The following is a 27,670-nucleotide window of genomic DNA, read 5'->3' as shown; positions in this document are numbered from 1 at the left end:
TATATTGAGTACAAAACACGGAAGTTAAAAACAAAAAACAACTTGTTTATGTCACACACATCTTCCCTACCCCCAGCACACACTTGTAAAGTAGATGTTTAGAAAACCATTATTTTGTGTTTTGTGTATCTTTTCTTTTTTGCCCAGTATGCCTGTTGACTTCTCTTTGGTCCCTATAATAACTGAAGTATGGACAGCCAACCATTTGGATGTCTGTCTCATAGGTATTTGATCTGACCTTTCCCCCTGTTATAAAACTGGCTCCACCACCTCCACTTTCCCCCAATTTTGCTACTTTGATAACCCAGCTCTAGGTAGGGCCAGCCTGGTCATAGCCGCTCTTTGTCCTTGGCAGGCTAGATTAGACCATGTGAGTTTTAAATGACTTTATACTACGTTTTAGGTAACATCAGCCCCTGGAGAAGTTTCCCAAGTTACAGCACATGTCCTTTAGCTCTTAGAGATAATTACCTGGCCTTTCCAGTACTCTCTTCCCATCTTCATCTCAAATGGTAACATTCTTTATTGTGTGTCTTTGATCTTTGGGCTGTTGTACTAATCTTAAATCCAAAAGCCGGCTCCATCATTGACTCTCCCAGCCCTTGAGGTCCTTCCTGTAAATAGATGACCTGCCCCGATGACCTAGAATCCCTGGGGTGGGTATGCAGACCAGGTATCTTTTATGACTCATGTTGCAGATAAATTGCACTAAAAAATTAATAGGCAATGAGATATAGGCCCTTCTCACATTAATTACTTTTTACTTCTAACATTTAAAAAAGTTGGATTTATTCTGCTACTATAAATCCTTCCTTCTTCCCCACCTTTTTTTTTTTTTTTTTAAATTAGAGAGGGTCTTGCTCTGTTGTCCAGGCTGGAATGCAGTGGAGTGATCATGGCTCACTGCAATCTCAAACTCCTAGGCTCAAGTTATCCTCCAGCCTCAACCACCTGAGTAGCTGGGACTAAGGCACACACTACCATGCCTAGCTATTTTTTAAAATATTTTATAGAGATGGGGTTTCCCTATGTTAACCAATCTGGTTTCAGACTCCCGGCCTCAATGAGCCCTCCTGCCTTGGCCACCCAAAGTGTTGGGATTACTGGCGTGAGCCATACAAATCCCATGATATCCAGCTTCTACTTGACTTTGATCATTGTGTCTTGCTCCCTCTTTTAATTAGACTGATGATCCCATTGCGGTTTTATTCAGAATGATATGTAAGTCGATTGTTCCAGTAGGATGTTTGATACCATGCATCCAGTACCACAGACTTCATCAGCTCTTTGTGTTTTCTTAGCTATGTACATTGCCTTGATCAATCCAGTAGTATTGGACTATAATATGACATTTTAGATCAGTTTAGTCTTATAAATTGGACTATATGTTTGTCCTCCAAGTTAAATTATAAACTTCTGGAAGGCAGGGACCACATTTAGCCAGTCATTCAAAAGTATTTAATGTATATCTATTCAAGTAATTTTTTTCTGTGTTCTTCTGGGTATCCAAAGGGATTCAGTGTTACATAAAATATAATCCTTGTTCTCAAAAAATTTATAGCCCACTCCTAGGCTGTAAGCTTCATGTACAATCCCAGGTTATGTGTTATGTTATTGAGTAAATGACCACCAAGTGATACTGTGTTTGCCAGGTTTACTGCAATACGACGAGGTGAATGTCAGCCACCAATGACACGTGCTAATATTGTGACGTCAGAGCCCTCCATGTTAGCCCCATAGAAATAACTATGCTGATATGTCCAACTTTGAAATAGAGCCACAAAATGGAGAATAACTCAGGAGAAATGAGTTGTTAAAAATGTACATTCATGCACAGTGTAACATTTCAGTCAACAACAGACCACATATATGAAGGACCGCATATACACAGGTGGTCCCACATGATTGCAATGCCGTATTTTTACTGTACATCTGTGTTTAGATCCTGTCAACCTGAAAGGAGAAGTTCAAGGCAAAATTAAGATACGTAGAGAGTTTCACTGGGGCTAAGTTTGAGGATTGCAACCCTGAGCAGAGATTCAAGTTGCTCTGCATGTGCACTCCAATTAGCACCAGTTACAGGTAGATTTTTAAAGGGAAAGAAAAGGTAGTTCCTAAATTGTTTACCAAGAATTTATGTTAAAATAACACAAGCTATTAATTGTGTATCCATTGTCATTTCTGTCGTAAATTCCAGGAACATGAAGATAATGAGTGAAGCAACTAGTCAGAAACAAAATGCCTTTAAACGGTTTTCCCCCAGGCAAGGTGAGGATGTGACTGAAGTCCCTACTCCTGCCTCTCTGGGCCTGATAGATTTTGCATATTTCACGTAGCTCTGACTGCTCTGAGCTATTTTTCTTTTCTCAATACACAAATACCATTGTGTTGCAGTTGCCTCCAGTGTTCAGTACAGTAACATGCTACACAGGTTTGTAGCCTGGGGTCCATAGACTATCCCGTATAGCCTCAGTGTGCAGTAGGCTCTACCATCTAGGTTTGTGTAAGTGCACTCTGTGATGTTTGCACAAGGACAAAATAACCTAATGAGGCATTTCTCTAAATGTATCTCTGCTAAGCAACAGGTGACTGTATTTTCGTCAGGCAGATCACTGAAATTACGAGATTATTTAGGGAAGTTATATGAAATGGATAGATAATCTGCAATGCATAGTATGTTCTGTAAAATTCTAGTGTATATTGTTTATGAAAATGTGTTTAAAAGCTGAATGGGAATTTATCTCACACTTCAGCAAATTTTTGTTATCTCTTTTCCAGATTCTGCCTTAGAGTCTAGTTATCTGTGAATCAGTCTTGTCTCTCCTTTTATACTTTAAACACTTTGAAACAGCTTCGTTTTCTTATCTCACACAGTACTTTGTACATGGGAATAGACATTCCAGAAATACTTGTTATATTGGATAGTGCCTTTTCTAATATCTACATGTTCAGCTGTTTCTCTTTTCTTCTATGAAGACAGAGAATTGGGCCAGAACTCACTGTGGATTTATCATAATGGATTAGATATATTTCCAGGAAGTACTATATAAGGTAATATCTATTTTCCTATTGACTTTCTTCAGAATTTTTGAAAGCTTATCCCTTTCTCTAGCTATTGAAATTAGCCTAATTTTTGGTTCATAGGTGAAAGCAGTGTAGGCAACCATTCATTCCCATTTAGTTAATACCTTTAGAAGAGGTTTTCTGCTAATAGAAAAGTTAAGTTCAAGTATCAAGCCAGTAATGTCAATAATTACATCCCCCTGATCACTATGACCTGAATCATTACATTGATACAAATATGGAAAGGCCTGAGGCACTCAGGCTTGAGTCGCCTCAGCATCATCACTTGCTATTTCTCCAAGTTTTTTGAGGCTGTACAAAAGAGCACAGACTGATGTAACACATTGAATTTTGGGGCTGTGTTTGTACAAACTAATTTTTAAAGTACAATACTATATTTGAAAGCAGAATCACAGGCGATAAGAGTGCATTCAATATGCACATCAATTCGACATCCTAACTGGTCCTCCTGCTTCCTCCTTTTAATCTAGCAGCCAGAATGATTCTCTAAAAACAAAAGTCAGGTTATGTTCAGAACCTTCCAACAGCTTCCCTTGTCACTCAGGCTAAAAACCTGACTCTGCACTGTGGGCTGCCGGCTGCTGCAGACCTGCCTCCTGCCATGGCTCTACCATCCTCTGCTGGCGCTCTTCCCTGGCTCTCTGCACACTTGCCATGCTCACCTGCCTGCTGCTCCTAGAACACTCCGGCCTCAGGGCCTCTGCTTTTGCTGAATGCTCACTTCCTTGCTTTCTGATCTTATCCTCTCTTACCTCCCCAGTGAGGCCTTTCCTGACCACCTGTTTGAAATTGTGAACTCCCACCCCTGCACTCTCTGTCTACTTTGTGCATTATTTTTCCTCCATCGCTATCTCATGTACCACAGATTTTACAAATTCGTTATGTTCATTTTCTGCTTTTCCCTCCAAAATGTAAGCTTCCTTGAGAACAGAGACTTTTGTTTGTTTAGAATAGTGCCTAGCATCTTAGGCGCTCAGAAAGTAATTTATTGAAGGAATTAATGAAAGCTTGGGAGGAGCCGTGATTTCATGGGCCATAAGGAAGATGATCCCAGCGAGTTTCTTAACTTCACAGTAGTAGCAAAGGGTGTGTGACAAAGGCAGAGAACAGCTTTGTTCTCTGCTGCCTTCTAAGGAGTAATAGTGCTTATCCAGCCAGCTACTAGGTGTGGCCTTGTGCTATTCAGAAAAAGTGGTGGAGATGTAGACTTGAGGATGCCTAGAAAGAAAGGGTCGACTGATTTACATGAGAAAGACAGTTATTTCTGGGAGAAGACAACAGAATGTAGGCAAAAGTAGAGATATCCAGGTGAAGCAGCAATAAGCAGGATTTGGGGAAGAAGTGTCCAAAGAAGATTTTAAGAAATGTTTGCTTTATGTTGCATGATATAACATGATATAATTTTTCTTTCAAATATAGCCTCTTGTCAAAGACATTTTTCAAAGCTTTTTCAATCAAATGCACAGAGTTCTAGATCTTTAATGTTGCAAAGAGGAAACAGAAATGTCCATGATATATAATTTTAGTGCATTTAGGAATCCTAAAATTTGCTTCAAAGGAATAATCTAAAAAAGGAATGAATTAGACCCATATTTATGTTGCCATGGTTAAACCTCAAAAACATAATGTTGAGTGAAAAAAAAGTAAGTTACAGAATATCTAATTCTGTATAGATATTCATCCAAAAGTATAATTCATCCAAAAGTCAAAAACATGACCGTCATACAAATATGAAATGAACATGTATCAAATATTTTGTTTAACATATCAGTGAGGTCAACAGTAACATATTAAAACAGGTTCAAAGAGATTTTTTAAAATCAAACACATATGAATATATATACATATATAGTCAGGAATTATGAAACAAATTTGCTCATAGATGCAAAATTAGTATCTTATAGGACATTGATAGTAAATATTTGAGTTCATCTTTCCTTGGGGTGGACATTAATTGTATCTTCACCAGATAAAATTCATTCACATTATTATGGATGAGAATCATTTGCATTACTCCCAGTTTTCTACTTAACTTAAGCATCTACAGAGTTTTAAAATCACCTAGTCAATAGAAAAACAATGTGTATACCTTTACAGAATCAAATAATTCCCAGGGATCGTCTACTATACAAAGCCCAACAAGCCACTAAAAGGTAACTCTTAATTTCTTTTGTACAATTTCAAGTCTCTGTTTTTCCTGTTATGTGATACTACTAGTGAAAAGTGGAACCACACACATGTAGTGTGGTTATACATATAGTATGTGTATGTAGTATCATACAAATAGGACAAATGATACAGTTGCTTGTTCCAGTGTGGTAGGAATTGTTGGATTATTTTTCTATTTTTTTAAATTTTTGAGACCAAAAAAAAATAAGTTTATGACTATTTCTCTCATCTGTTTCAACCTCTTCATTGTGAAGAGATGGAGATAGAAACCTGCTTAGTTTATAACATTTATTCTGCAGTACCACATTAGCTAGACAATTTCTGCCTTCCGGTCATGCCCTATTTCTTCCATTTCAGACTTCTTCTTTGTTTAAGAAATATTCATATGATCATCTTCTCTTAAGGTGTGAGGAAACAGTTAGCAGATGTTCATGGACAGTAAAGCTCTGGTCTATGATTGGTCTCCTGTGCAAATTTATCACATTTTCATCAGGACGAAGTAATAATTCTAGCTTTCCAGAATTACCGGGGCCCCTCTTACTCAATTCACTATATTATTACTGCCCCTCAATGGTGGTTAGTCTTATGTTTTACTGAATGTTGACCTTTCAAGTCAGCTGTGAATGTAAAAATCACGGCCTGTTGGGGTTTCCTCTCTTCATTGTTCTTGCCATGGTCAGAAATGATCAGAATTTATGTCTCAAAGTGAATGTAATTTAAAATTAAGTTAGATTTCAGCTACTCAGAGTAATTGGAAAAGGCCACAACCTGGTGGGCCTCGCAGTTTTTAGAGACCTGGTGGGGGATGGCTAACAGGTTCTTCTGCCAGGAAACAAGTGGCAGACCCAGATGTGAAACTTTTACAGGTCCCACCAAGCCTTTCTTATGGAGCACGGAGCATAAGGACAACTTCTGCAGAAATGGAATGGGGTACTTGGAACCAAAAATACATACACCTCCTTCCCCACCCGCCTCCATCTTAGTAGCCCATAGTCCTCTTTGTCCCTCACACTGAGCCAGGCCTGACTTAGATGATGAAATGCATGGCCTGTCTCTTTATCTTCCTAGCAAATGGGAGGTGCTTTTGGCAGCAATTAGGAAATTGAGAAGCTCCTTGTGAAACTGTTTTGGCGATGGTAACAGTGAACTCAGGGAGCAGGTGTGGTGCCTTGTTCAATCCTCATTTCGCCTGCCTGAGCAAAAACCATGCAGACAAATAAAACACTTCCTGGTGGTGACCTCATGTCACTCCAAAGCATCTCCACCCAAGCACCCATTCAGCTGTGACATTCTTACACACAGTATTCTGTCCATGCCTGCTCACCTCCTACCCCTCAGGGGCAGCCAGTCCTCCTCCCTCAAGGTCCTATCATCAGAACATCTTTCCTCCTTCCCATTCTTCTCAGATTCTATAGTCAGCAAGGTGCGTTTCTTGTGCTCTAAGTTAACTTTCTGTGCCTCATAGTTGCCCCTAGGAGGAGCTTCCCAAGGAGGTTCCAGATAAATGAAGAAAGTAAAAATAAATGCTTACTTGTGATCATCAGCTCCTGTCCTAATCCATTGTTTATGCCATTGTCTCAAGTTGTTATATGACTGTTTTCTCAGCCTAAATTCTGAATTTGCAAGTAGTGACTCTGTGCCATTATGTTAATACAACAATATTTGTCACCTTCTAAATTCAGAGAACAAACTGTGCATCTTATCCACAGGAAAGTAAGTTTTTCCATGTGCTGCTTCAACTGGAGAACTGAGAGAGGAGGTACTTTGTGGGAAATGGTTAGTCTCATATTGAGCTTTCAGATTGCAGTATGCGCATGGTGGATGGCTTCTAGCTGTTGAAGAATGAAGTCAAAAGAATGCATTTAGGGATGGAATAGTTGCAACTTGAGTTCATAACTTTTGTTTAGTTTCATTTTTGCGGGCGTGTCCCTGTGTCCCTAAGGATGAAAACTGGAGATAACTCTTTACAAGCTCAAATGCTTGGATAAGGGTGAATAATAAAGAAGAGATTCCTGCTACAGGAGAAGTAGTATTCATGTTTAATCTGGTCACACATCACCTGTTTTTGCCTTGGGTGACTTTGCTTGAAAAAAAATAGCAAGGCAGAATTGACTTAGTTGTGCTGGTGAAAAGGAAGGAGGCTTTAATTTGTCTGAGTGGAGATGTTTCCACTATTTTATCACTTAATGGATTAAATGAGTAGGCGTGGCCGTGAACACCTGGAGAGGCTGCCTGACATGCAGGTGCCATAAACCTCTGCTTTCATGGGCAGAAAAGTATGTGATACCTGAAGAACAGGGGTCAGCTCAGCGTTTTGCACCAATGTTATTATTAGTGTGGGCATTGCCAGGTGCTGTGGCAACCTAGGTGGCAGATACAGTTCCAACTCAATTGGAGTTTTCTTACTGTTGGGGTTAAGTGCAGATTTTAATTCATTTATTGGGAACCAGATACTTAGAGTAATAAGATTGGGTGACTGTCAGATATACCAGAAGCAGGTAGTATTGAGATTGGATGACTTTTCCCTCCTGTACCCTGGAAAGGTTTTCTACAGAATATCTCAGTAGGGTCCTAGGATTTTAAAAGTATTTAGATATATATATATAAAGGCCTAGGTATTTGGGAATGAAATGCAATGTAAAGTGTCCCTCTACCCTTGAAAATTTTAGCAACAAATTCATTCATAAGGCTAAGACCCCATTTCATAAGTATAGAGATTTATCTCCTGTACATATGGAAATATATCTTAGCCTATACTATATAAACACTGGCTTTGCTACTTTGGGAACATTTGATGTTTAAAAGCTTTCTATTTCATTGTCGAGAGAGATTCCGGAAAGTTCCAAGTCTGTTGTAATTTTAATATCATCTCTAGCTTCATTTTGAAAGGAAAAAAGGTTAGAGGAGACTCTTTCAGTGATGAGTTATGCTTAGGTTATTCATGGCATTTATCAATAAGATATACCTTCGATAATTTGTTTTGTGTAACATATACCTATACCTTAAATATGGTAAACTGTTCAAATTCTGAGGTAGTTTGTTTTTAACTTCTCTTCTTTTAACTTGCTCATGTATTCATAGATGAAGTAGCCTGTTTTCTTTCACTCTACATTGCATTCATAATGAATCATCTATTTATAAAGATTAGAAATCTGTATAGAGAAGTAGACGCACCCAGGATGACTGTAATGTAAATCTGTTAGTATATTGACCAAACAAGTATATTTTATTTGCGGGTTTTATTTAGACATTTCTTTTTGAGATTTTTTTGAATCACATTTTTGAAATCACTTTTCTACCCCTTTTTGATAGACTTTAAATAACTAATACAATTTTGAGGGTTTGTTGTTTGTATTTTCATTTTTTTTTTAATCTAAATTGTTCACTATTTTGCCTGTTGTGGTAGTATATGTACATTAGTGTGTATGGTAATATACATTTCTTAGAAAATTTTTAAGTTTTTCTTTAAGAAATAACATTTTCTAAATTTAGTTTTAAGTATATCAGTATATTTTATACCTAGTTAAGATATTCATTAGATTACTATTTGCACTGATACACATTTCTTATTAATTTTATTTATACATATAAACAATAAATATGTTGAAAAGATTTTTATACATGATGTAGATCAAGTGCTAAACATGAAAAAATATAGCCATTTTTATAACAACCTGAATTTCAGTTAATTTGCTGAAAGAAGTTTGCTGACATTTCCAGGACATAAATCTGTCATTTATAATTTCTTCTATTAGCAACAGCAAGTTAATATATTTAATATTTCTGTATTGGAATGAAAAGAGACATTAATTTGAATTAACACTAAATATACAGTATCTTTTAAAAACAATCAGACTGTCTGATTTAATGATTGTGAATTTAATAGGTTGAATACATACATTTCTTGATAGATGAGTTGATAATATCCAACCCACCTTCATAATTAAATATCAAAAGTCTATTCTTATTAACAACTGCTTTAAGGCTGAGTAAACATGATCTTAATTAAACTCACAGATAATACTAGGGAATGCAGATTGCTGCACTAAGGAAAACAAAGTGATGCAGCCCGACCTTAAGAAATTATAAATATGGGACTGTTGACAAATGATAATAAGCAGCAAACATCTAAGAGAAGATAACTCCGAAGTTCGTATTGGTGAAAGAAATTGGGTTTGGTTTTGAAATGTATTATTTGAATATTTAGAAATGTTATCTCACTGTACCTAAATTAGAAGTCCAGTGAAAATTCCTGTTTCAGGAATCTGGTATAACAGAGGTCTGTCCTGCATTAAGAAGGTATTGCAATAAACTCTTAATGGTGGTTGAGGGCAGCATAGTGTAGGAGGGTAGAGGCACAGAGCCCTGAACCTTGTTATAGGTGAATTAAATGAGGTAACTTGCTGAGTTTTATCACCCTCCTCTGACTACTGTATTGCTAATAGAGAATGAAGTGCCCATCTATTTTGAAGAAAAGCAAATGAAAATAAGATAATATCCACTTCACCATCCGCCAGTTTTGTATTTGTCTTATTCTTTAAGGCTTGTGAAAGTTACTTTGAAATCAAATTAGCCATTTTATAACTTCCTACTAGCAGAAACAGGAACAAATTGTTGCCCTGTGCTCATGTGTAGTAATTTATTTCTAAGCTCTGGGTATTCACGATCAAATCAGTAGCTAACATGCTTGTGAAAGAGGACCATCACTGTTGTTTTTATACACTGGGATCTGATTTTATGATTCCAGAACATTTACCTTAATAAAGAATTTGTGAATGCCATATACAAGATGAAAAATGAATGAGTGGTGAGATACATTTATCTTAGGCATCAGCTATTCTGTTGACAAAAGGCACAAATAAGAAATTTTGTCTAAATAATTAGATTTTTAATTAGTACATCATTATATGATTAACGTCATTGCGCTTCATTGCATGTAATTTTGTATTAGAAATTTTGTGTCAACAAAGACGCTACCTGTGGTTTGCTGATTTGAATCCTTAATTTATCACTTGTGTGTATGGCATGTTGCATATTTGCAGTCAAGCGCTGGAAGAAGGTATTTGATTATTGCTCCACTGGTGGTGAGGAATATTGATGGTGTTGTGCTTTATGAATACATTATATTTTCTGATATTCAAGAGGCAGCCACCCCTCAAATATTAGTGAATGCATAATTGTAATAATTTTAACAATAACACGAGCACATAGGTTGTTCAACCTGGTCCATGTCTACCTGGAACATGCTTAAACATTATCGATGCTGTATTCTTTTTAAACGTCGTTTTTTCTTTCATTTTGATAGTTGCCGAACAAGCAACCGGAAAAGCTTAATAGGCAATGGGCAGTCACCAGCATTGCCTCGACCACACTCACCTCTCTCTGCTCATGCAGGTAATTGGTTACCATTTCTTGAGTTTTATTTGATTTCTTTATTTGTTGGTTTTTAAAATAATTAATGCATTTTGAGATTTGGTGTGTCTTCACATGTTATCTTTGTTTTCCCGTTGTTTTATCCCTAAGTTGTTCTTTGCGACATGTTAGCCCAAATCTTATCCTTTCTGTTTAACTGTTTGGACTCTAAAATATAGAATTCGTTTTTATATGGGGTCCCTTTTTAATTATTTCTTTCTCCATTTCTAAATGCCTGGATGATACAAGACATGGTTTTCATGTTAGGAATATCCTTGGGAAATGTAAACATGATAACTCATATGAAAAGTACTAATGTTAAGAACTGTTCAGCATATTTCTCCCTAAAATTGAACTTGTCTAATATATTGTGATGGTCGTTTTAGGGACAATGAAGATTTAAGAGACAAAGCCTTTGGCCTCAAGTACGTTATAGAATTATAAGGAAGGTTAGAGCAGTACTGTAAAAACTAGACAATGATAACTGCTTTATATGCTGGGTTTTTGTTTTTGTTTTTTTTTTTTTCAAAGTTCTATCCATGGTGATGCAAAGAAGAGAAGGGTTAATTCCAATAAAGAAAGTCTGGAAGCCTTTAAAGGAGCCATTTGCCCAAGATGTTGAAAGATGAGCAAGACTTTGTTGGCTGGTAGAGATGGAGTGAGAGAAAGGGAATTCTCAGTGTATGGCTAGAGTGTGGGATGTGTGTACTTCATTAAGAGAACATAAGGATGGAAAGGCAGAGGAAGGTCAGGAAGTGGGAGGAAGTTTGACTTTGAAGCCCTTTTAAGGGTTTTAAGGAGGATCTGTGTTATAGGAAGGTATCTTCAGGATTGTGGAGGATGAAGGTTAGAAGAATGAGCTCTTAGCCCTACTTCACTGTACTCTTGTGAAAACTCTTAATTTGACTCTCATGTGATCTCAGATGATCTTGACTTCATATTTAAATGCAGGGCTATCACTCTCACCCAGAAAGCAGTTCTTAAGCTCAAGGGGCCTTTCAAGTTCAGATTGGGAGTTGTCTGTTATATCACTGGGGAGAAGAAGGGAGAGAAAAGTAGTTGCTCCTTTGGAGTGAAATTTTATTTTCTCTGTAGAAATAATTAAAGGAATTAAAGGTGGTAAAGTAAAAAGGTGAAAGATAAACAGATAAAATTATGACACTGTAAAATGACCACTAACATCTAGAAAGGCCTCTGCCAGGTAAAACCTTAGAGTTGGAGAAGCTCTTACACAGATGAAGACAAGTTCTAGACCACTCATTGCAGCATCATCTGTAATAGCTAAACATTTGAAGTAACCTAAGGATCTATGACTTGGAAAATGGATAAATGAATTGTGGCATAGTTATATCCAAAACACACTGTGCACATAGAAGACAAATGAACACTACTCAGATTTGCTTGGATGAAGCTCAAATATATTGTTGAACAACAAAAGCAAGTCACAAAAGAATATTATGTAAGCCTTTCATATGAAGTTAATATGCTACATACAATATTTTGTTCAGGGATATATTTTTATATATATATGTATACATGATATATATCCTACAATATGATTATATTCTATACATTCATTGTATTATATTTTATGTATTTTTATAATATAAGAGCCTAAAGGAAAACATGATAATGTTAAAGACCAATTTCATGATAGTAGTTACCTCTGAGAGAGCATGAGAGGGATATAATTAGGGAGTGGGTGTAAGCAGTGGTAACATTATATTTCCAAGGCTACATGATGAGGATACATTACTTCTATTACTACCATTTCTGTTTTTGAGATTGATATTACACCACTGTCATTAAAATCCTACAGAGGGTCAAACAATGCCAAATACCTTACTTGGGACATCACTCTGGCACCCAGCACAGTAGTGTATGCTAGATGTTAAGTGAATGATGGATTCTGTTTTTTACTATATAATTCTGTGATTTAAAGATTTTAATTTCACTCCTCCTTATAGTATTTATAGCAATTTCACCATCCTTTATGTGCCTGTTGATTAGTCTTTTATAGCTGTGATTTTCTTCACTTCTAATATTGAGAAGACAGAACATGTGGCTAAGACTTTAATGATCCTTTTAATTATTTTTCTTTTCTCTCATAGACTTAGCTTAAGTTATTTCTCCTTAAATATTAATTTAGAATTTAATCAGAGGAGTGGGCAGAGGGAAGCCTGTCATTCAGGTTCTAAGAGTGTTTTGTTTTTGTTGTTTTTGAGACAAAATCTCCCTCTGTTGCCCAGGCTGGAGTGCAGTGGCACAATCTCAGCTAACTGCAACTTCTACCTCCCAGGTTCAAGAGATTCTCGTGCCTCAGCCTCCCGAGTAGCTGGCATTATAGGCCATGCCACCATGCCCGGCTAATTTTTTTTTTTTTTTTTTTTTTTTGTATTTTTAGTAGAGATACGGTTTCGCCCTGTTGGCCAGGCTGGTCTCAAACTCCTGGGCTCAAGCATTCCTCCTGCCTCAGCCACCCAAAGTACTGGGATTATAGGCATGAGCCACCGCACCTCACTCAGCATTGTTTTTCTTTATGTTATGGAGCCAACAGGTTATTGTTCTCTCAGAGGCAGTAGAAGCCTGTCAGACTTTCTGTGAGAAGTGGCATTTATCACTGTCTGATAGATTCCTATTTCTGTATAAAAGGAAGAACATGTGAATACGATACAGGACTAGGCCTCACATCTTGATAACATGCAGCGCCTCTTCACCGGCCACTCCTTTTGCCTCACCCTTTCTATTGCTACGTTCTCTATCCTGCATTGGACACAGAGTGCCAGCGAGGTTTTCTATGCATCTCCATCAAAATGAGATGGAAGAACCTCCATCTTTCAGCACTTATTAACCTAAAAGATGAAGCTGCACTTTCTACTTTTCTTAGGTGGGGATTACATGAACCAGGCCAGTCATCACGGACACATCGTTTGTACCTATCAAATGTATCAGTAGAGAGTGCTCTGGGGAGAAAGGGATACTGGCATACACAGTGCTCCGAAGCGTGTCTTCACAAAATAGTGTTTGTGGGGAGCCGGAGATTCCTAAAAGAACAGTGAATAGGACAGTCTCATTGAAAGAAAAAAAAAATAAAAAGAAAGAAAAGGCATAGAAAATCACAGGCTCTCACGTCCAGGAAGATTCTAAGCATGAAAAGTAATCCAGAAGTCCCAAAGGGAAAAGACTAGTGTATCTCTCTTACAATGAAAATTTCTATATCAAAAACAAACTCAGACGAAATCAAAGTACAAAAAATGTTTGTGCCCATGACTGATTGCCAGTTTACATGAAGAAATTGTGTAAATTGATATGAAATATTGAATGCATCAATAGAAAAATGGGCAAAAGATGCAAATAGCATGACATAAGGAAAAAATGGCCAACAAAACATGAAATGATATGTCATTGCAATTATTTAAAAAAGTGGCCAGGCACAGTGGTCACACTTGTTATTGCAGCACTGTGGGAGACTGAGGCAGGTGGATTGCTTGAGCCCAGGAGTTTGAGCCTAGATGACATAGTAAGACTTCATCTCTACAAAGTTTCTCAAAATTACCCAGGCATGGTGGCACATGCCTGTGGTTCCCAGCTACTCAGGAGGCTGAGGTGGGATGATCGCCTGAGCTGGGGAGATCAAGGCTGCCGTGAGCTATAATGGTGCCACTGAACTCCACCCTAGGTGAAAGAGATAGTGTCATTCACCTAGCATGGGGTCAAAAACCTTTTTTAATTGATAAAATTCAGTGACAGCAAAGATGTGGGAAAGCAGTCCCTTTCCCATGATCTAAGGGTTGATGTGAATTAGTGTAACCATTTTGGCTAGTGGTTTTCAGTATTGGTGAATATTTCAAATGTGTTACCCTTCTGCCCAGCAAATTCATGTAAAGGAATTTATCTTATTGATATTCTCATAAAATAACAGAAAATTTTAAGTATAACATGGCTTTTGTACCTACCAAATGGAAAGGTACCAGTTTTTTCTTATTTAAATTGTTCTTCAATAATGGACTAGTTAAGTAAATAATGATTCAGGGGTATAACCCAGCACTAAATAGTTGTTACAAAGAGCAAGGTGGGCTTTTGTGTGCTGGTACTGGAAGGATACATCAGATACATTATTAGGTGAAAACATTGCATGTTGTCATTTCATGTGCATCTGTGTTTTAGAGTGTGTACATACAGATGAAAGCACACTTGTATATTCATGCATAGTCATAGAAATTTGTGGAAAAGGAAAGGAGAAACTGTTAAGTGTTTAGGGAATAAGAAAGTAGGGAAATTAGCACATAGGGCCTTTCTGATAAAAATAAGGCTCTAAAAATAAAACCCATAAGAAAACAATCTAATATCTGCAGTAGTTTTCTATTGCTGAGTAACAAATTACTCATAATTTACTGGTTTAAACAACATGCATTTATTAATCTTACAGTTCTTCAGGGCAGAAGTCTGGGCAGGCTCACCTGGGTTCTCAATGCTCAGGGTATTATAAGGCCAAAATCAATGTGTTGGTTGAGCTGGGCTCTTATCTGGAAACTGGGAAAGAACTCACTCCCAAGCTCATGCAGTTGTGGACAGATTTAGATCATTGCCTTTGTAGAACTGAGTTCCCTGCTTCACCTTGGCTATCAGCAAGAGGCTGCTTTTCAGCTCCTAGAGGCTGGCTGCCCTCTGCGATCTCGTAGCCAGCAGGGGCACATCCGGTCATTCTCACACTTCAAATCTGACTGTTCCTCCTTCCATCAACCAGAGAAAACTCTTGCTTTTAAAAGGCTCACTTGGCTGGGTGAGGCCCCACTCAGATAATCTCTATACTTGAAGGTCAACTGACTTCAGACAATTACAGCTTAAAAATCTCTTCATAGTAGTATTCATTTTTGATTGAATAACTAGGGGACTGGAATTTTGAGGAGACCATGGTTAGAATTCTGCCTACCACAGTAACACTTCATATTGTATTTTGATTTAGATGGGTAGAAGTGGGAGCTCTAAAAGTGATACTTAAGAGGATGAGCCACAGAGGAAAAGGAGACAAATAACTGAGACACAGTGACTACAGGCTTTGAAAGTGCTTAGGTAGCAAATGTAGCCCTGTTGGCCAAAATACCTATTTTCTGTATCTTCAAAAGTTGTTTTACTGTGAATTTGCAGGTGGCTACTTTGATGTATTTTAAAAAGTGTTTCTATAAGGAAGGATGGAAAGGAGTTTCACTTTTCTGTTGGGCAACTTTAGGAGTTATTGAAGATAGGAAATATCCCTAAATCTCTGTCTATGTGTATATATAGATTTAGGTTACAAAGAGACTTCATTTCTTAAGGGTTAGTCACCACTGTACTTATGCAGCTGTGTTCTGCTTGTTTGTTTAGGGTAGGCACATGGGGTTTAGGCAACAAAACACAACATTCCGAATCCCACTCTTCAAAATGAATCACATGAACATTTTCATGCACATCCCTTCATTATCTTCTCTGCCTCCCACCCCACAATCACCCATGGGGCTTTGACTTAACAAATAAAACTCAGCTTATAACTTAGAGGGTTTCCAAGGAGAAACTATATGACATCATGTACATTTTTAAACATAGTATCTTCATTATCTCGGAAACCTCTTAAGGACCTTTCTCTTTTTGATTTAGAGTCTCTCTTTTTGAGCCACACATGAGAATTGTTTGCAACTTGCTCACCTTGCACTTCAGCTATATCAGTTCCACTCCCCTCAATCTTGCAACTCGTTCATTAGATGAGATACTAAATTGGATGGTGATAAAGGCAATGGTTTTATAAACAGGCATGTTAATGCAAAGAATTGAAAGTTAATAGTCTGGCAATAAGGTAGATAGGGAAAAATAAACAAAGCGGACTAGTGAATTCAGAGAAGACAGTCTGGGGTAGAACGGGGTAAGTAGATATTCCAGTGTGCCGGAGATACTCCTGGGAGTATCACTGATACAACCCAGTGCCATCCTTGATATCAGCATGAAAGTTTGTAACATTCTACTGCCCCAGGACTTTAACCTTGGAAGATGTGTAGTTGGGCCATAAGGGATTTAGTAAAAGCTGAAATTTTGGCACACAATGCCAACCAAGCACTTATCTGTTTACTAATATGCATATGACTGTTTCATTTTAAAATTTCTAGAGATTTCATAGGCTATGTTGCCATGACTCTAATCTTCAAGGCTTGGTTTGCTTTAAAAGCATGAGTTTCTGATAATAACAGTAAAGCTAATAATTTGTAAGAAATATGAGAAATCATCTGGGAAATATAAATCCTCTATCAACCCATTACTCAGAGATAACCCCTGTTACCAGTTTATTGTATCTCTTCAGTCTTTTTTCCTGTATATACTCTGTGTGTGTGTGTGTGTGTCTGTCCATCGGAACATGTGACTGAAATGCCTATGCTGAAACTTATTCTCCCCTTATCATCACCAAATAGTACAGTGTTTAAGAGTCTATCAATACAAGCCAAATATAACATCTTAGTATTTGTAATGTACATGGTTTATTTCTATGGGATTTAGACATTTTCCATACTCATTAACCATCAGTATCTCCTTTTATTATTTACCTTTATTTTTATCCTCAGTCCCTCTCTTTTGTTTAATTTTTATTTTATTGGTTTATAAGACATGAGAATTGATATTAATCTTTTATAATCTCATCAGTATCCTTTTTCAGTTTGCCGTTTCCCTTTTTATAACAGTGAGGTTTTTTTTTTTTTTTTTTTTACTAATAGAAGTTATTATTTTTCTTATTTTTCATACTGTGCGTGTGTGTGGTCCAATCTGTCAATCTTTTTTTTTTTTTTCTGATTTCTTCCATGTTTGTTGTTACGTATAGTTGTATAGAGTTTTGCTTTTTTAACAAGACTGGTCTTGCTCTCAGCATCACCTGCTCTGATCTTATTGCTTCCCCTCCCTCTTTCTGCTTGACAAGTTCAGTATCAGTGATGCGTTTCTTTACCTTTTCATACTCTTAGTCTGTCAGTATAGGGCAAAAAAAAAAAAAATCTGAATTCTTTCTAAACTGTATTGGTGAGCCTACAATGAAAGGACGTCTGTAAGCCAAATGGGCATTACAACTGTTTTTCACCTCCCCAGACTCCTGGAGTTGACTTACACACACACCTTTCTGCTCAGGTATTTGTGGTACCATCAGATTTTCATGCAGTGCTCAAAGGAGAGGCTATTACTTATGAATTTTAGGTTGCTGGTGAGAACAGTTTAGTCATTAGAGATGAATGATCTTTAGGTGCCCGTGAAAAAATTCTCTTTATAAGATGAGGCTGGGCTGGGCACAGTGGCTCACGCCTGTGATCCCAGCACTTTGGGAGGCTGAGGCGAGTGGATCATGGGGTCGGGAGATCCAGATCATCCTGGCCAACATGGTGAAACCCTGTCTCTACTAAAAATACAAAAATTAGCCGGCGTGGTGGTGCACGCCTGTAGTCCCAGCTACTCAGGAGGCTGAGGCAGGAGAATTGCTTGAACCCAGGAGGTGGAGGCTGCAGTGGGTCAAGATCATGCCACTGCACTCCAGCCTGGGTGACAGAGCGAGACTGTCTCAAAAAAAAAAACGAAAAAAGAAAAAAAAAAGTGAGACTGGAGACATGGCCCTGAGTGAAATATTGCCTTTGTTGTGTTTATTTTGTGACTTTCATTCAGAAGCCTTCAGCAGATTTTCCATGCTTGAAATATTGTTCCCCAAATGGTTGAACCTGCTTTATAGATCTTTAATAAAAATGTTCATTCAGCAAGGCAATGACCTCCTTTGGCTGCATAGACATGATAGTACAAGACAAATAGTTCCCTTGCCTCTTTAAATTTGGGGAATAGGACAAAGGAAAATTATGTGCTCACAGAGATGTAGCAAATTAATTGTTAGCCTTAATAGGAATTAAGTTTCCTGGTGCCCCACATAACCACTGTTTCTTTAAAATAATATTAACTTTCTTTTTTGTTTTTTTCAAAGGGATTTCTGACATCATACATTTCCTTTTTTAAACAAATTTATGTCAGTCTCAACAAAATCAACTTGTAAAACCTTATCTTCAATTTAGAGCACCTTGCTGTCCTCCTTGTAGAGTGTCATTTTATGTTGGTAAAATAGGCAAATCATGTGGCTAAACTTTATCCAGGTGATTCCTTTAGTCAGCCATGGGTAGAGCATCACCTTGGAATCATCTAATTTTATTAAAACCTTTTTCACTGAGTCCCAAGATCAGATTTCTTATAGTGTGTATGTCCAAGCTATATCATTTCACAGTGTATCTATTCTGTGATTTCAAGTCATTTCATTAATAAGTTTCTCTGCATTAGGGAGAATACCATCTTTATGTTCCATGCTGCTCTCACTTTTTTTTTTTTGTTCTTAGCCTTTGTGTAATTGCCAATTGTTACTTAAGTAATGACACATCTTGCCCTTCCTGCTTAGGGAAAAGAATGATAAAATCAGATGGACTGACGTCAGTCAATGTGTTTTCCTAGTCTGGGGTACTGCTTTGTGTTGAGTCAATAATCGGGCGTATATACCAACATCGTTAGTCTTTGTTAATTCCTTTATGCAGATCCATCTGCCCTGTGCCCTTCATTTATCATTTTGGCCCTTAAGAAGTCGGTAATGTTGATGTATAATCTATTCCTAATAATAATTCAATGACATTGTTCGTATTTCCCTAATCTCTGGGTATAAGAGAATTTAATCTGAATGGTCTTTGATTTAGATTTTTATTCTCTCCTTTATTATAAATCAAAGCTATTGGAAACGGATGCCTACATTTAATTTTAAAGCTCCTCCATGTTAACAAAAGTGGTAGCAACATTTTTTTTTTTTTTTGTAAGAACATGAGTCATCCTGGGCAGCCACCCATAGGGTAGGTTTTTCATTCTGTTTAATTTTGCTTTTTAATAAAAATTTCGCAGCATTTTTGTTGTATTTATGTATCCACGGGGGACTTTGTTTAGCTAGGGTTGGCTGCTGAAGTCCCAGCTGGATCTTAATTACATATTTTCCATGTTAGAATTGACAATCCTTAAAGAAATATTGGGTGTGGGGTGAGAGAGAGTTGATCAAAGGTGACTTCCAGCTTGCTGAGAATATGGAAGACTGGACGGGGCATTTCTCAAGATGGAAGAAATAAGAAAAATGAATCAGAGGTCATACTTAAGAGTTCACTTTGCTGCATATTGGGCCAACTTGCTCATGACATCCAAGTGATGTAAATAGGCAGTTGTTGTTACATAGGTCTGAAACTCAGAGGTTGTCTCTGTATTAACGATGTCAGTTGGAAGCCATTAATTCACTGATGGTGTTTAAAACCATGAGAGGGGAGGAAATCATTGAAGGGAGATTTGGAGTGAGAAGAAGCCAAAGCCTGGCTCTACAATGCTAACATTTTAAGGTCCTGAGAGGACACATGGCCAGCGGGAGACTGAGAAGCAGAAACCTGAGAGGCAGAGGGAAGGTGGAGAATGCAGTCCATAGAATCCAAAAGCAGACAGGTGCCCAGAATGAGGGAGGCATCCATCTTAACATCAAGTCAGCCAGCCCTATCAGGCGCTTCACAGATGTTCACTGAAATAATAAATAATTGTTTATAGATAAATGGCCAAAGCCTCATTTGACTCTTAGGACCAAAATTCAGCATGTGCCCTAATGCAAGTCAAGCATTACTTTCCCCAAAAGAGGGAGTCTTCCTTAACACTGAAGTGCCTACAAAGCCCCATACATCATACATGATCTTAATTACTTTATTTTGAAAGTAGTTTTAGCAAATCTTTTATTTGCCTTGTCCATAATATAATCCGTTTCAACCATTGCTAAGCTGAATGGAGGCTGTTGCCTTTCAAACTCTCCCATAATTTAGTTGCCAAGGTGAGACTGATATACAACCTCCCAAGTCCACAAAGCAACCAAACAGGGCAGTGCTTCACCTAAAGCAAAGAAATCTAAAACTTTGTTTTTTTTGTTTTTTTGTTTTTTTGTTTTTTTTTTTTGAGACGGTGTCTCGCGCTGTCACCCAGGCTAGAGTGCAGTGGTGCACTCTTGGCTCACTGTAAGCTCCACCTCCTGGGTTCACGCCATTCTCCTGCCTCAGCCTCCCAAGTAGCTGGGACTACAAGCGCCCGCCACCACCTCTGGCTAATTTTTTGTATTTTTAGTAGAGACAGAGTTTCACCATTCACAGGATGGTCTTGATCTCCTGACCTTGTGATCTGCCTGCCTCGGCCTCCCAAAGTGCTGGGATTACGGGCATGAGCCACCGCGCCCGGCCTAAAACTTTCTATTTTTGACAGAAAATTGACATTGGGAATTCTTGAGGTTACTTTTTCTATGAGAAGAGATTCTTATAAATTTTAGAGAGGGGAAGAACTCTTGAAAAACTAGAGTCTCAAAATAGTCAACTTCTTGAAAGTTACTGAGATAGGATAATCTTTTTAATAACAAATTTTGTAAAAAAAAAAAATACAGTTGGAAATTAAAATAATTGGTTTATCTGCTTTGTCCATTTTTGTATTTGATGTTTTCAGATTTAAATCTGGTGCAGCATATAATTACATATTTTATTGCTTAAAATGTCTAAATAAATAGTATAAATGGCAATGTATTAGTATATATATTCTAAGTCCCTAAAAGTTTATATATTCAAACTGGGAAAAATAATTTTCTCATCTGCTAGTTGAAAATGAGAAATTGCCTTGTCTCTAGGGTTGCTTTTGTTCTAAGGTATGATCAGCGACCACCTAGAAAGTAAAAGGTACATTTAAAATTCTTACTAAGTCACCTCTCACTCTTGTGGTTTTGCGAACATGGTGGTCTCTGACGGGACAGTTTCAGTGACCGTCACAGTGATTTCTGTGGCTTTGGCTTTTCTGTTCCTAGCTCACTCGTCAGAAGTTTACTCTCAGGTTTATCTCTGAATTCGAGTTAGAAATCCTCAGCTGTGTGTAAATAGAGACTGTCTTCCTCCCGGCATTAGCTGGTGAGAGAGTGTGGATTTGTATCACAGGCAAACTAACTGTTCCACAGAAACAAAAGGACTTGAGGCAGGGGCCCTGTTAGCGTGGGGATCAGCCAGCTGTCTTCATTAAGTGCTCACTGCCATAGACAGAAGGCTGAATGCCCAACACAGCCACAGTGGCCTGTACCCATCAGGCAACCAGTAAGGGAAGTTTAAAAGTCTGTATCTTAAAATCAAGTATATATGCTAAAAAGCATTTTCTTTTTTTGGCACATTTAAATATCATATACAGGAATGATGTCTCTATCTTTGAACTTATTCATTCTGGCATAATTGCAGCTTCAACTTTATGATGCTTTAATGCAGATTTTTGAAATTGACTGCAGCAATGTGTGAGTACTTCTCTACAAAAGCCATGTAAACTGCAGACTTTCAAGTTCTAAGCTTTCATGTTTGGAGTAACAGTGGGTAATTGCAGAGCTTGTCATGAAGTGTTTAGGTGTGCACACACTGTGGTAACCCAGAAGTTTAGAGGGTTCAACCCTGGGGAGGAGGAGCCCATCAACAGTCTGTACTGGAGTTGGTAGCATATTTTGGTTTCCCTAGTCAAGGGAGGAGAGAGGTGGATAAAATTTAGAAGTGTGTAAATACAAGAACAGTCATATAGTTTTAGGGGGGAGAGATGAATTTTGATGGAAAAAAATCTGAGCTATTTTAGATGTTTTAAAAAATATTTTTAAAAACTTCTTCTATTTACAAAAGCTGTGTATATTCAGTATAGAAAACTTGGAAAATACAAGAACAAAGAAGAATTGAAAAATCATCTATATTGTTCCCCTGAAAAGAAACATACAGATAAAAGAAAATAGAAATAAGTAAATATAAATCTATATTCTTATCCATTACTCAGAATTAACTACTTAACATTTGAATGTATGTCTAGATATTTTATATATCTATATTATAATAGTTATAACATGTTTACATAAATTTCTATATATAAACATGATTTATATATATACATTTGTATATACATGTATAAATGTATGATTGTAAATATAATTTTATGTCTATATCATTTTCTTTCAGTGTTATGTTTTGACTGTTTTTATATGTCATTAAATATCTTTTTTCCCCTAATAGTTGGTTTCAAAAGATACAAAATACTATATTTTATGAAAGTGCCATAATTGCCTCCCGCTAATGGACATTCTGGCTGTTACCAGTATTTTTGTTCTTATAGGTAATGTTGTGGTGGATAGCATTATTCATGAATCTTTGCGATCAACTCTGATTAGTTACTCAGTTTAATCCAAGAAAAATGTTCTTTCAAGTGTTGGCCTTTTATTGTCTTGTGTTTGTGTTGTTGGGCTTTCCATTATTTCCTTACTTAGATTTTTGAGGCCTTAGAAGCCAGAGATTGTATCCACAGGAAATGCTCTTTAATGCTTGCTGCAAATGACATTTAATAAGCATCAAGAATGTGTTGTATAGGCACCAAAATAACTTTACACATATCTAAGTACCTCTCAAGTATGTTCTCCCTAGCTGAAACAATAGCTAGTTGTGTTAAACTTCCAGGAACTTTGTACCCAGTGACATCATGATGACCTGATGATGTCAGTGAGATGAACGAGGAAGGAACTATTGCAGGAGACTACAGAACCTGTCACACTTTTGTTCCTCCCAGACATTGAGGACTAGACTTTAGTGTAGAAAACCCCATCTACTATGTAACTCAGAAAATCTGCTACCCGAACCCCTTTGATTTTGAGATGGCTGACAATTAACGATACACTAAATGGTGTACATAATAAATACTGGACCTCAGGGTAAAAGATCTGGTCTTTACCTAGCCCTCCCAGTTAGTAGCAGTGCTACTTTGGGCAGTTCACTCTCTGGGTCTCAACCTCCTCATCTATCAAATGGAAGTAGTCAAACTTGCTCTTGGAATCTCATATGATTGTTTAAATGGGAAAGTATTCTCAGTATTATAAAGTACAGCAACAGTGTCAAGTTTTTAGAAACTACTAAAGGATTATTACAACCAATCTGAATTTATAGCTAGAAATTTATAGCTAGAAATGATAGGACATCGTAGTGTGTAAATACAAAACAAATTAGGACACAGGCTTATTGGCATCTCCAAGTGGATTATTGACAAAGGCATGTGTCATCCATGTAACACTGTCTGCTGGGACACACTTTCAGTAGTCTGTGATATTTTCATTTTGTATACCAACCCTTGGAGGTCCCTTTGCTAGTACAGTTACTCTCGTTGAGAACTGATTTGGGAAATTAATGACATTAAAAAAAAAATCAACTCCAGTGGATCAGAACTACGGCAGTTCCAGAGAGGCTGCCTCAGGGATAGGGAGTGGCAAGGGTGATCTGGTAGTGGGATTCACAGCCTCTACCCCACCTTTGCCTCATTCAACCAGAGAAGCTCAACCATTTGGACTAAGGAGTAATCTTTTGTTTGAGCTATAGAATCGGTATACATACACATACATGTGGGCTTGAAACCATTCTAGGAAACAAGAGACCCAGTGCACCTAGTGTCCAGGATCCTGTGACTTGCTGGTGTCTCAGTCAGCTCTGGAGCCCTGCTCCCCAGATCTCTGCATCTTGCACTCCTCCCAGTGAGACCCTGGAATCTGTCCCTGAAGATGCCTTCTAGAAGAATCAGGAAAGACCTGGGACATCTCCAGAGTGAGCGTGAACCTTGATTCACTCTTCTCTCTGGGTCCTGAACACAGTGTTTGGATGAATGGTTTTCTTCATTTATGTTTCATCTGTCCTATTCTGTTATATTAGTCTGCTCTCATGCTGCTATGAGGAAATACTCAAGACTGGGTAGTTTATAAAGGAAAGAAGTTTAATTGACTCACAATTCTACATGATTGGGAAGGCCTCAGGAAACTTACAATCATGGCAGAAGGTGAAGGGGAAGAAAGGCACCTTATTCCCAGGGCGGCAGGAAAGACTGAGAGCAAGCAGGGGAAATGCCAGATGATTATAAGGCCATCAGATCTTGTGAGACTCACTTCCTATCCTGAGAATAGCACGGGATCCAATCACTTTCCCCTGGGTCCCTCCCACAACACGTGGAGATTATAGGAAATACAATTCAAAATGAGATTTTGGGTGGGGACATAGCCAAACCACACTATCTGTCAAAGAACTTGGGTCTCCCATTTAAATAGATAGTGGTGGTGGGGTAGGAAGAAACCTCACTTTTCCAAAAAGAAATACAGACATTTTTTTTTTGTTTACAGGCATTTTGTTGTGATAGTTATCATTTATGGGATGTTTTAAGTATAGAAAAAAATTCTAGTATTATTTTAGAAATGAATTATATTGCTGTGGTACATTAAAATAGTAGTCAAGAGATAAACAAGATAATAGTAAGCTAACAGGTCCCATGCAACTAAATCAAGTCAAGAATAGTCAGCAGGAGATGGCACCTACCTGAGAAACACGTGGGCTGAGAGAGGAAAACTTACTAACCATTGTAATAAAAACCGTGCATTTCCTAAGTATTCTGCTGACCCTCCTGCTGACACCCTTCTCATTGGTGGAGAGTCGCTGATACACGTACACCTAAGGACGTCCCCAAAGCATGAGCATTCTAAAGTGGTCTGTGTATTAAAGTATCAGATGTTGATGAACAGAGAGACTGGCATTTAATTACTTGGACTCTGCTCATCTTTTATCCTTGGATGTAAAGAAGTTATATTTCACGTTAATTTTCTTAAAGTTTTATCATGGTCTGCTAACAATCAAATATGACTTTGAACAATTCTCTTAACTTGCCTTTAATTTCCTTTTCTGTTAAAGGAAGAGATTGGAGATATATATACATATACATATATATATAATTTTTTAATATTCCTTCTAAGGCTGTACCTTCATATTTCTAGTTTTTTGCCTTTAAAGAAGATTTTCTTTCACCCTGTGTTCTCAGGATTAATTTGTATCTGCCTTGTGTTCTCCATTGGAGGCATGCTTTTAATATTCCAGGTCTGATGACAAATGATACTCTCAGCGTCTAAAATATTAAAGAGAAGAGAATGGGTTAGCAGGTTGGGGCCAACAGACATAAGATGTGAGGGCATGTCCAAGTGACCCCCAGCATGTTCTGGATATGTACTCCACATTTCATTAGCATCTGAGGATGGATGTGCCCTTTGGAAGGAACTTTGAGAGGAAAACAGGTTATCCTGTGGACCGTGCCTCCCAGGAACTTTGAAGGCCAGGCATCCCCTTGTTTATCTGGAGAAGCAACACATCCCAGTTTGTGGTAATTATATCTATCAGCTGGGACAATTAGGCCTAAAGCCTATTTTTGCACATGTGGGAATGTACTGGAAGTTCTCCAATAGTTACCAGAGTGACCGGCCAGTGTCTGAAGGAATGAACGTAGTTTTGAAGGCTTTGAGAGAGAGAAAATGTGTGTGTGTGTGTGTGTGTGTGTGTGTGTGTGTGTGTGTGTGTGTTCCTCAGCAAAAGAACATGCCCTACTTCAGTGTTTAGAGATGCAAATCATCTTAAATAGGCCAAATGCAGGAAATGAAACAAGTTCCTTAATTGGTAAAAAAAAAAAAAAAAAAAAAAAAAAAAAAAAAAAAAAAGCCCACTTCCTTGTGGGATCAGTAATGTGGCTTGGGAATGAACACATTCTAGCATCCTTGAAATTAAAAGAAAAAAAAATAGGTGAATTGGTTCACATTTGGTGCTCTTATGCCATTATTTCAGTAGGAAATGTGAGTTTTAAGCTTATCATTTCATTTGACAGTTTTGATTTCCAAAAGAGAGGGATCAAATGCAAATTTTTCTCCCTTCTCTGGAGACATAGGCAGACTTTTAACATCAAGAGATGTACATACCTCCCCTGACAACACATTTCACATAAGCAGTATCGGTCTGCCCTGTCAGTGGTCCTGTGAAGCTGTTTCATTTCATCCTACTGTTCTTATTGTTGACAAAAATGAGGGATGTTCATTTCTTCTAGTGATGTGGGCTTTAACTGTTTCTGTCATGAGTGCAGTGTGCCTATCTAACCTGAATCCTACTTACCATTCATTTCCTGAAATTGTCTTTACTAGCAGGGTAGAAGTTACAATATCTAAATTTAAGTTGCTGACCTTTATATACTTCAGAATGAGCAGTTGACTTGTGAGTTTATGTTTGATAGCTAATCATGCATTCTGCTTTTTATTAAAATACCCATAACATCTGCCACCACCCCTTATTTATAAAACTACTATAATACTGGAAACTAAGAACATACCAATGATCATTCATATCTTGAGTAGGAATGAATCCTGTTACCTGTGTCAATATAAAATCTCGTGTCAGTAATCAGCTCATGGCTAGACCACAGAAACAGTATGATAGTGAGATAGGCAGGAGACAGAAGGTAGATTTCACCTTCCTGGACTACATACCCTAATATCAGAGACTATATACCTGTCCCCACAATCAGAATAGTTGGCAGTCACCACCCAACCCCACACCACAAAGAAGTCGCATTTTGTGCTGATCAGAGCCATTCATTGCCCTCCCAACAGTATTATCTTTCTGCAGGAGATTTAAGAAACTATACTTTCCAGTATTAAACATCCCACATCAGATAAATTGGAGATTCATTTATTAATCTGTAATAATATGCCTTTTTGGTGGGGGAGCCAGATTAATGAAACAAAATCAATGATCAAAAATAGTATCAATGAAGACTTTTATAAGTCAGAAAACAGTAAAATGGGTACAAATAGTGGAAACAAACAAAACTCTGCTCTAGAGATAGTCTTGTGACTTTTAAATTTTTAAGCAAAGAAGGCAAGAGACCTACAAACAACTGAAATTATCTGAACAGGATAAAAAATAAAATAATTGCTAACAAAGGAATAAAATGCATGCTGACCTCAGTCATACCTTTCACTGCTAGATAATGATGTAATGGGCAGAGAACTCTATTTGCTAAGAAGATGTAGGTAAGTAGGGAGGGAGGTAGGTAGATAGATAAAATCATATATTTAAGA

The 27,670-nt window shown here is 37.6% G+C and overlaps 1 protein-coding gene across 14 annotated transcripts in view; it reads left to right on the top strand.

Moving 5' to 3' along the window:
* The window catches only part of MAST4 (microtubule associated serine/threonine kinase family member 4), a 575,926-nt gene that overhangs the window by 448,272 nt on the left and 99,984 nt on the right, over positions 1–27,670 (top strand). For all 14 annotated transcript variants that reach the window (XM_050794438.1, XM_050794437.1, XM_050794435.1 and 11 more), the window contains one exon: positions 10,559–10,647. In XM_050794438.1, coding sequence (XP_050650395.1) covers positions 10,559–10,647 — 89 coding nt within the window. The remainder of the gene's footprint in view (positions 1–10,558; positions 10,648–27,670) is intronic.

The sequence above is a fragment of the Macaca thibetana genome, chromosome 6 (assembly GCF_024542745.1).
Source record: "Macaca thibetana thibetana isolate TM-01 chromosome 6, ASM2454274v1, whole genome shotgun sequence".
NCBI classification, from domain to species: Eukaryota; Metazoa; Chordata; class Mammalia; order Primates; family Cercopithecidae; genus Macaca; species Macaca thibetana.
The sequence above is the reverse complement of the archived record's forward strand: the minus strand, read 5'-3'. Positions and strand labels throughout refer to the sequence as shown.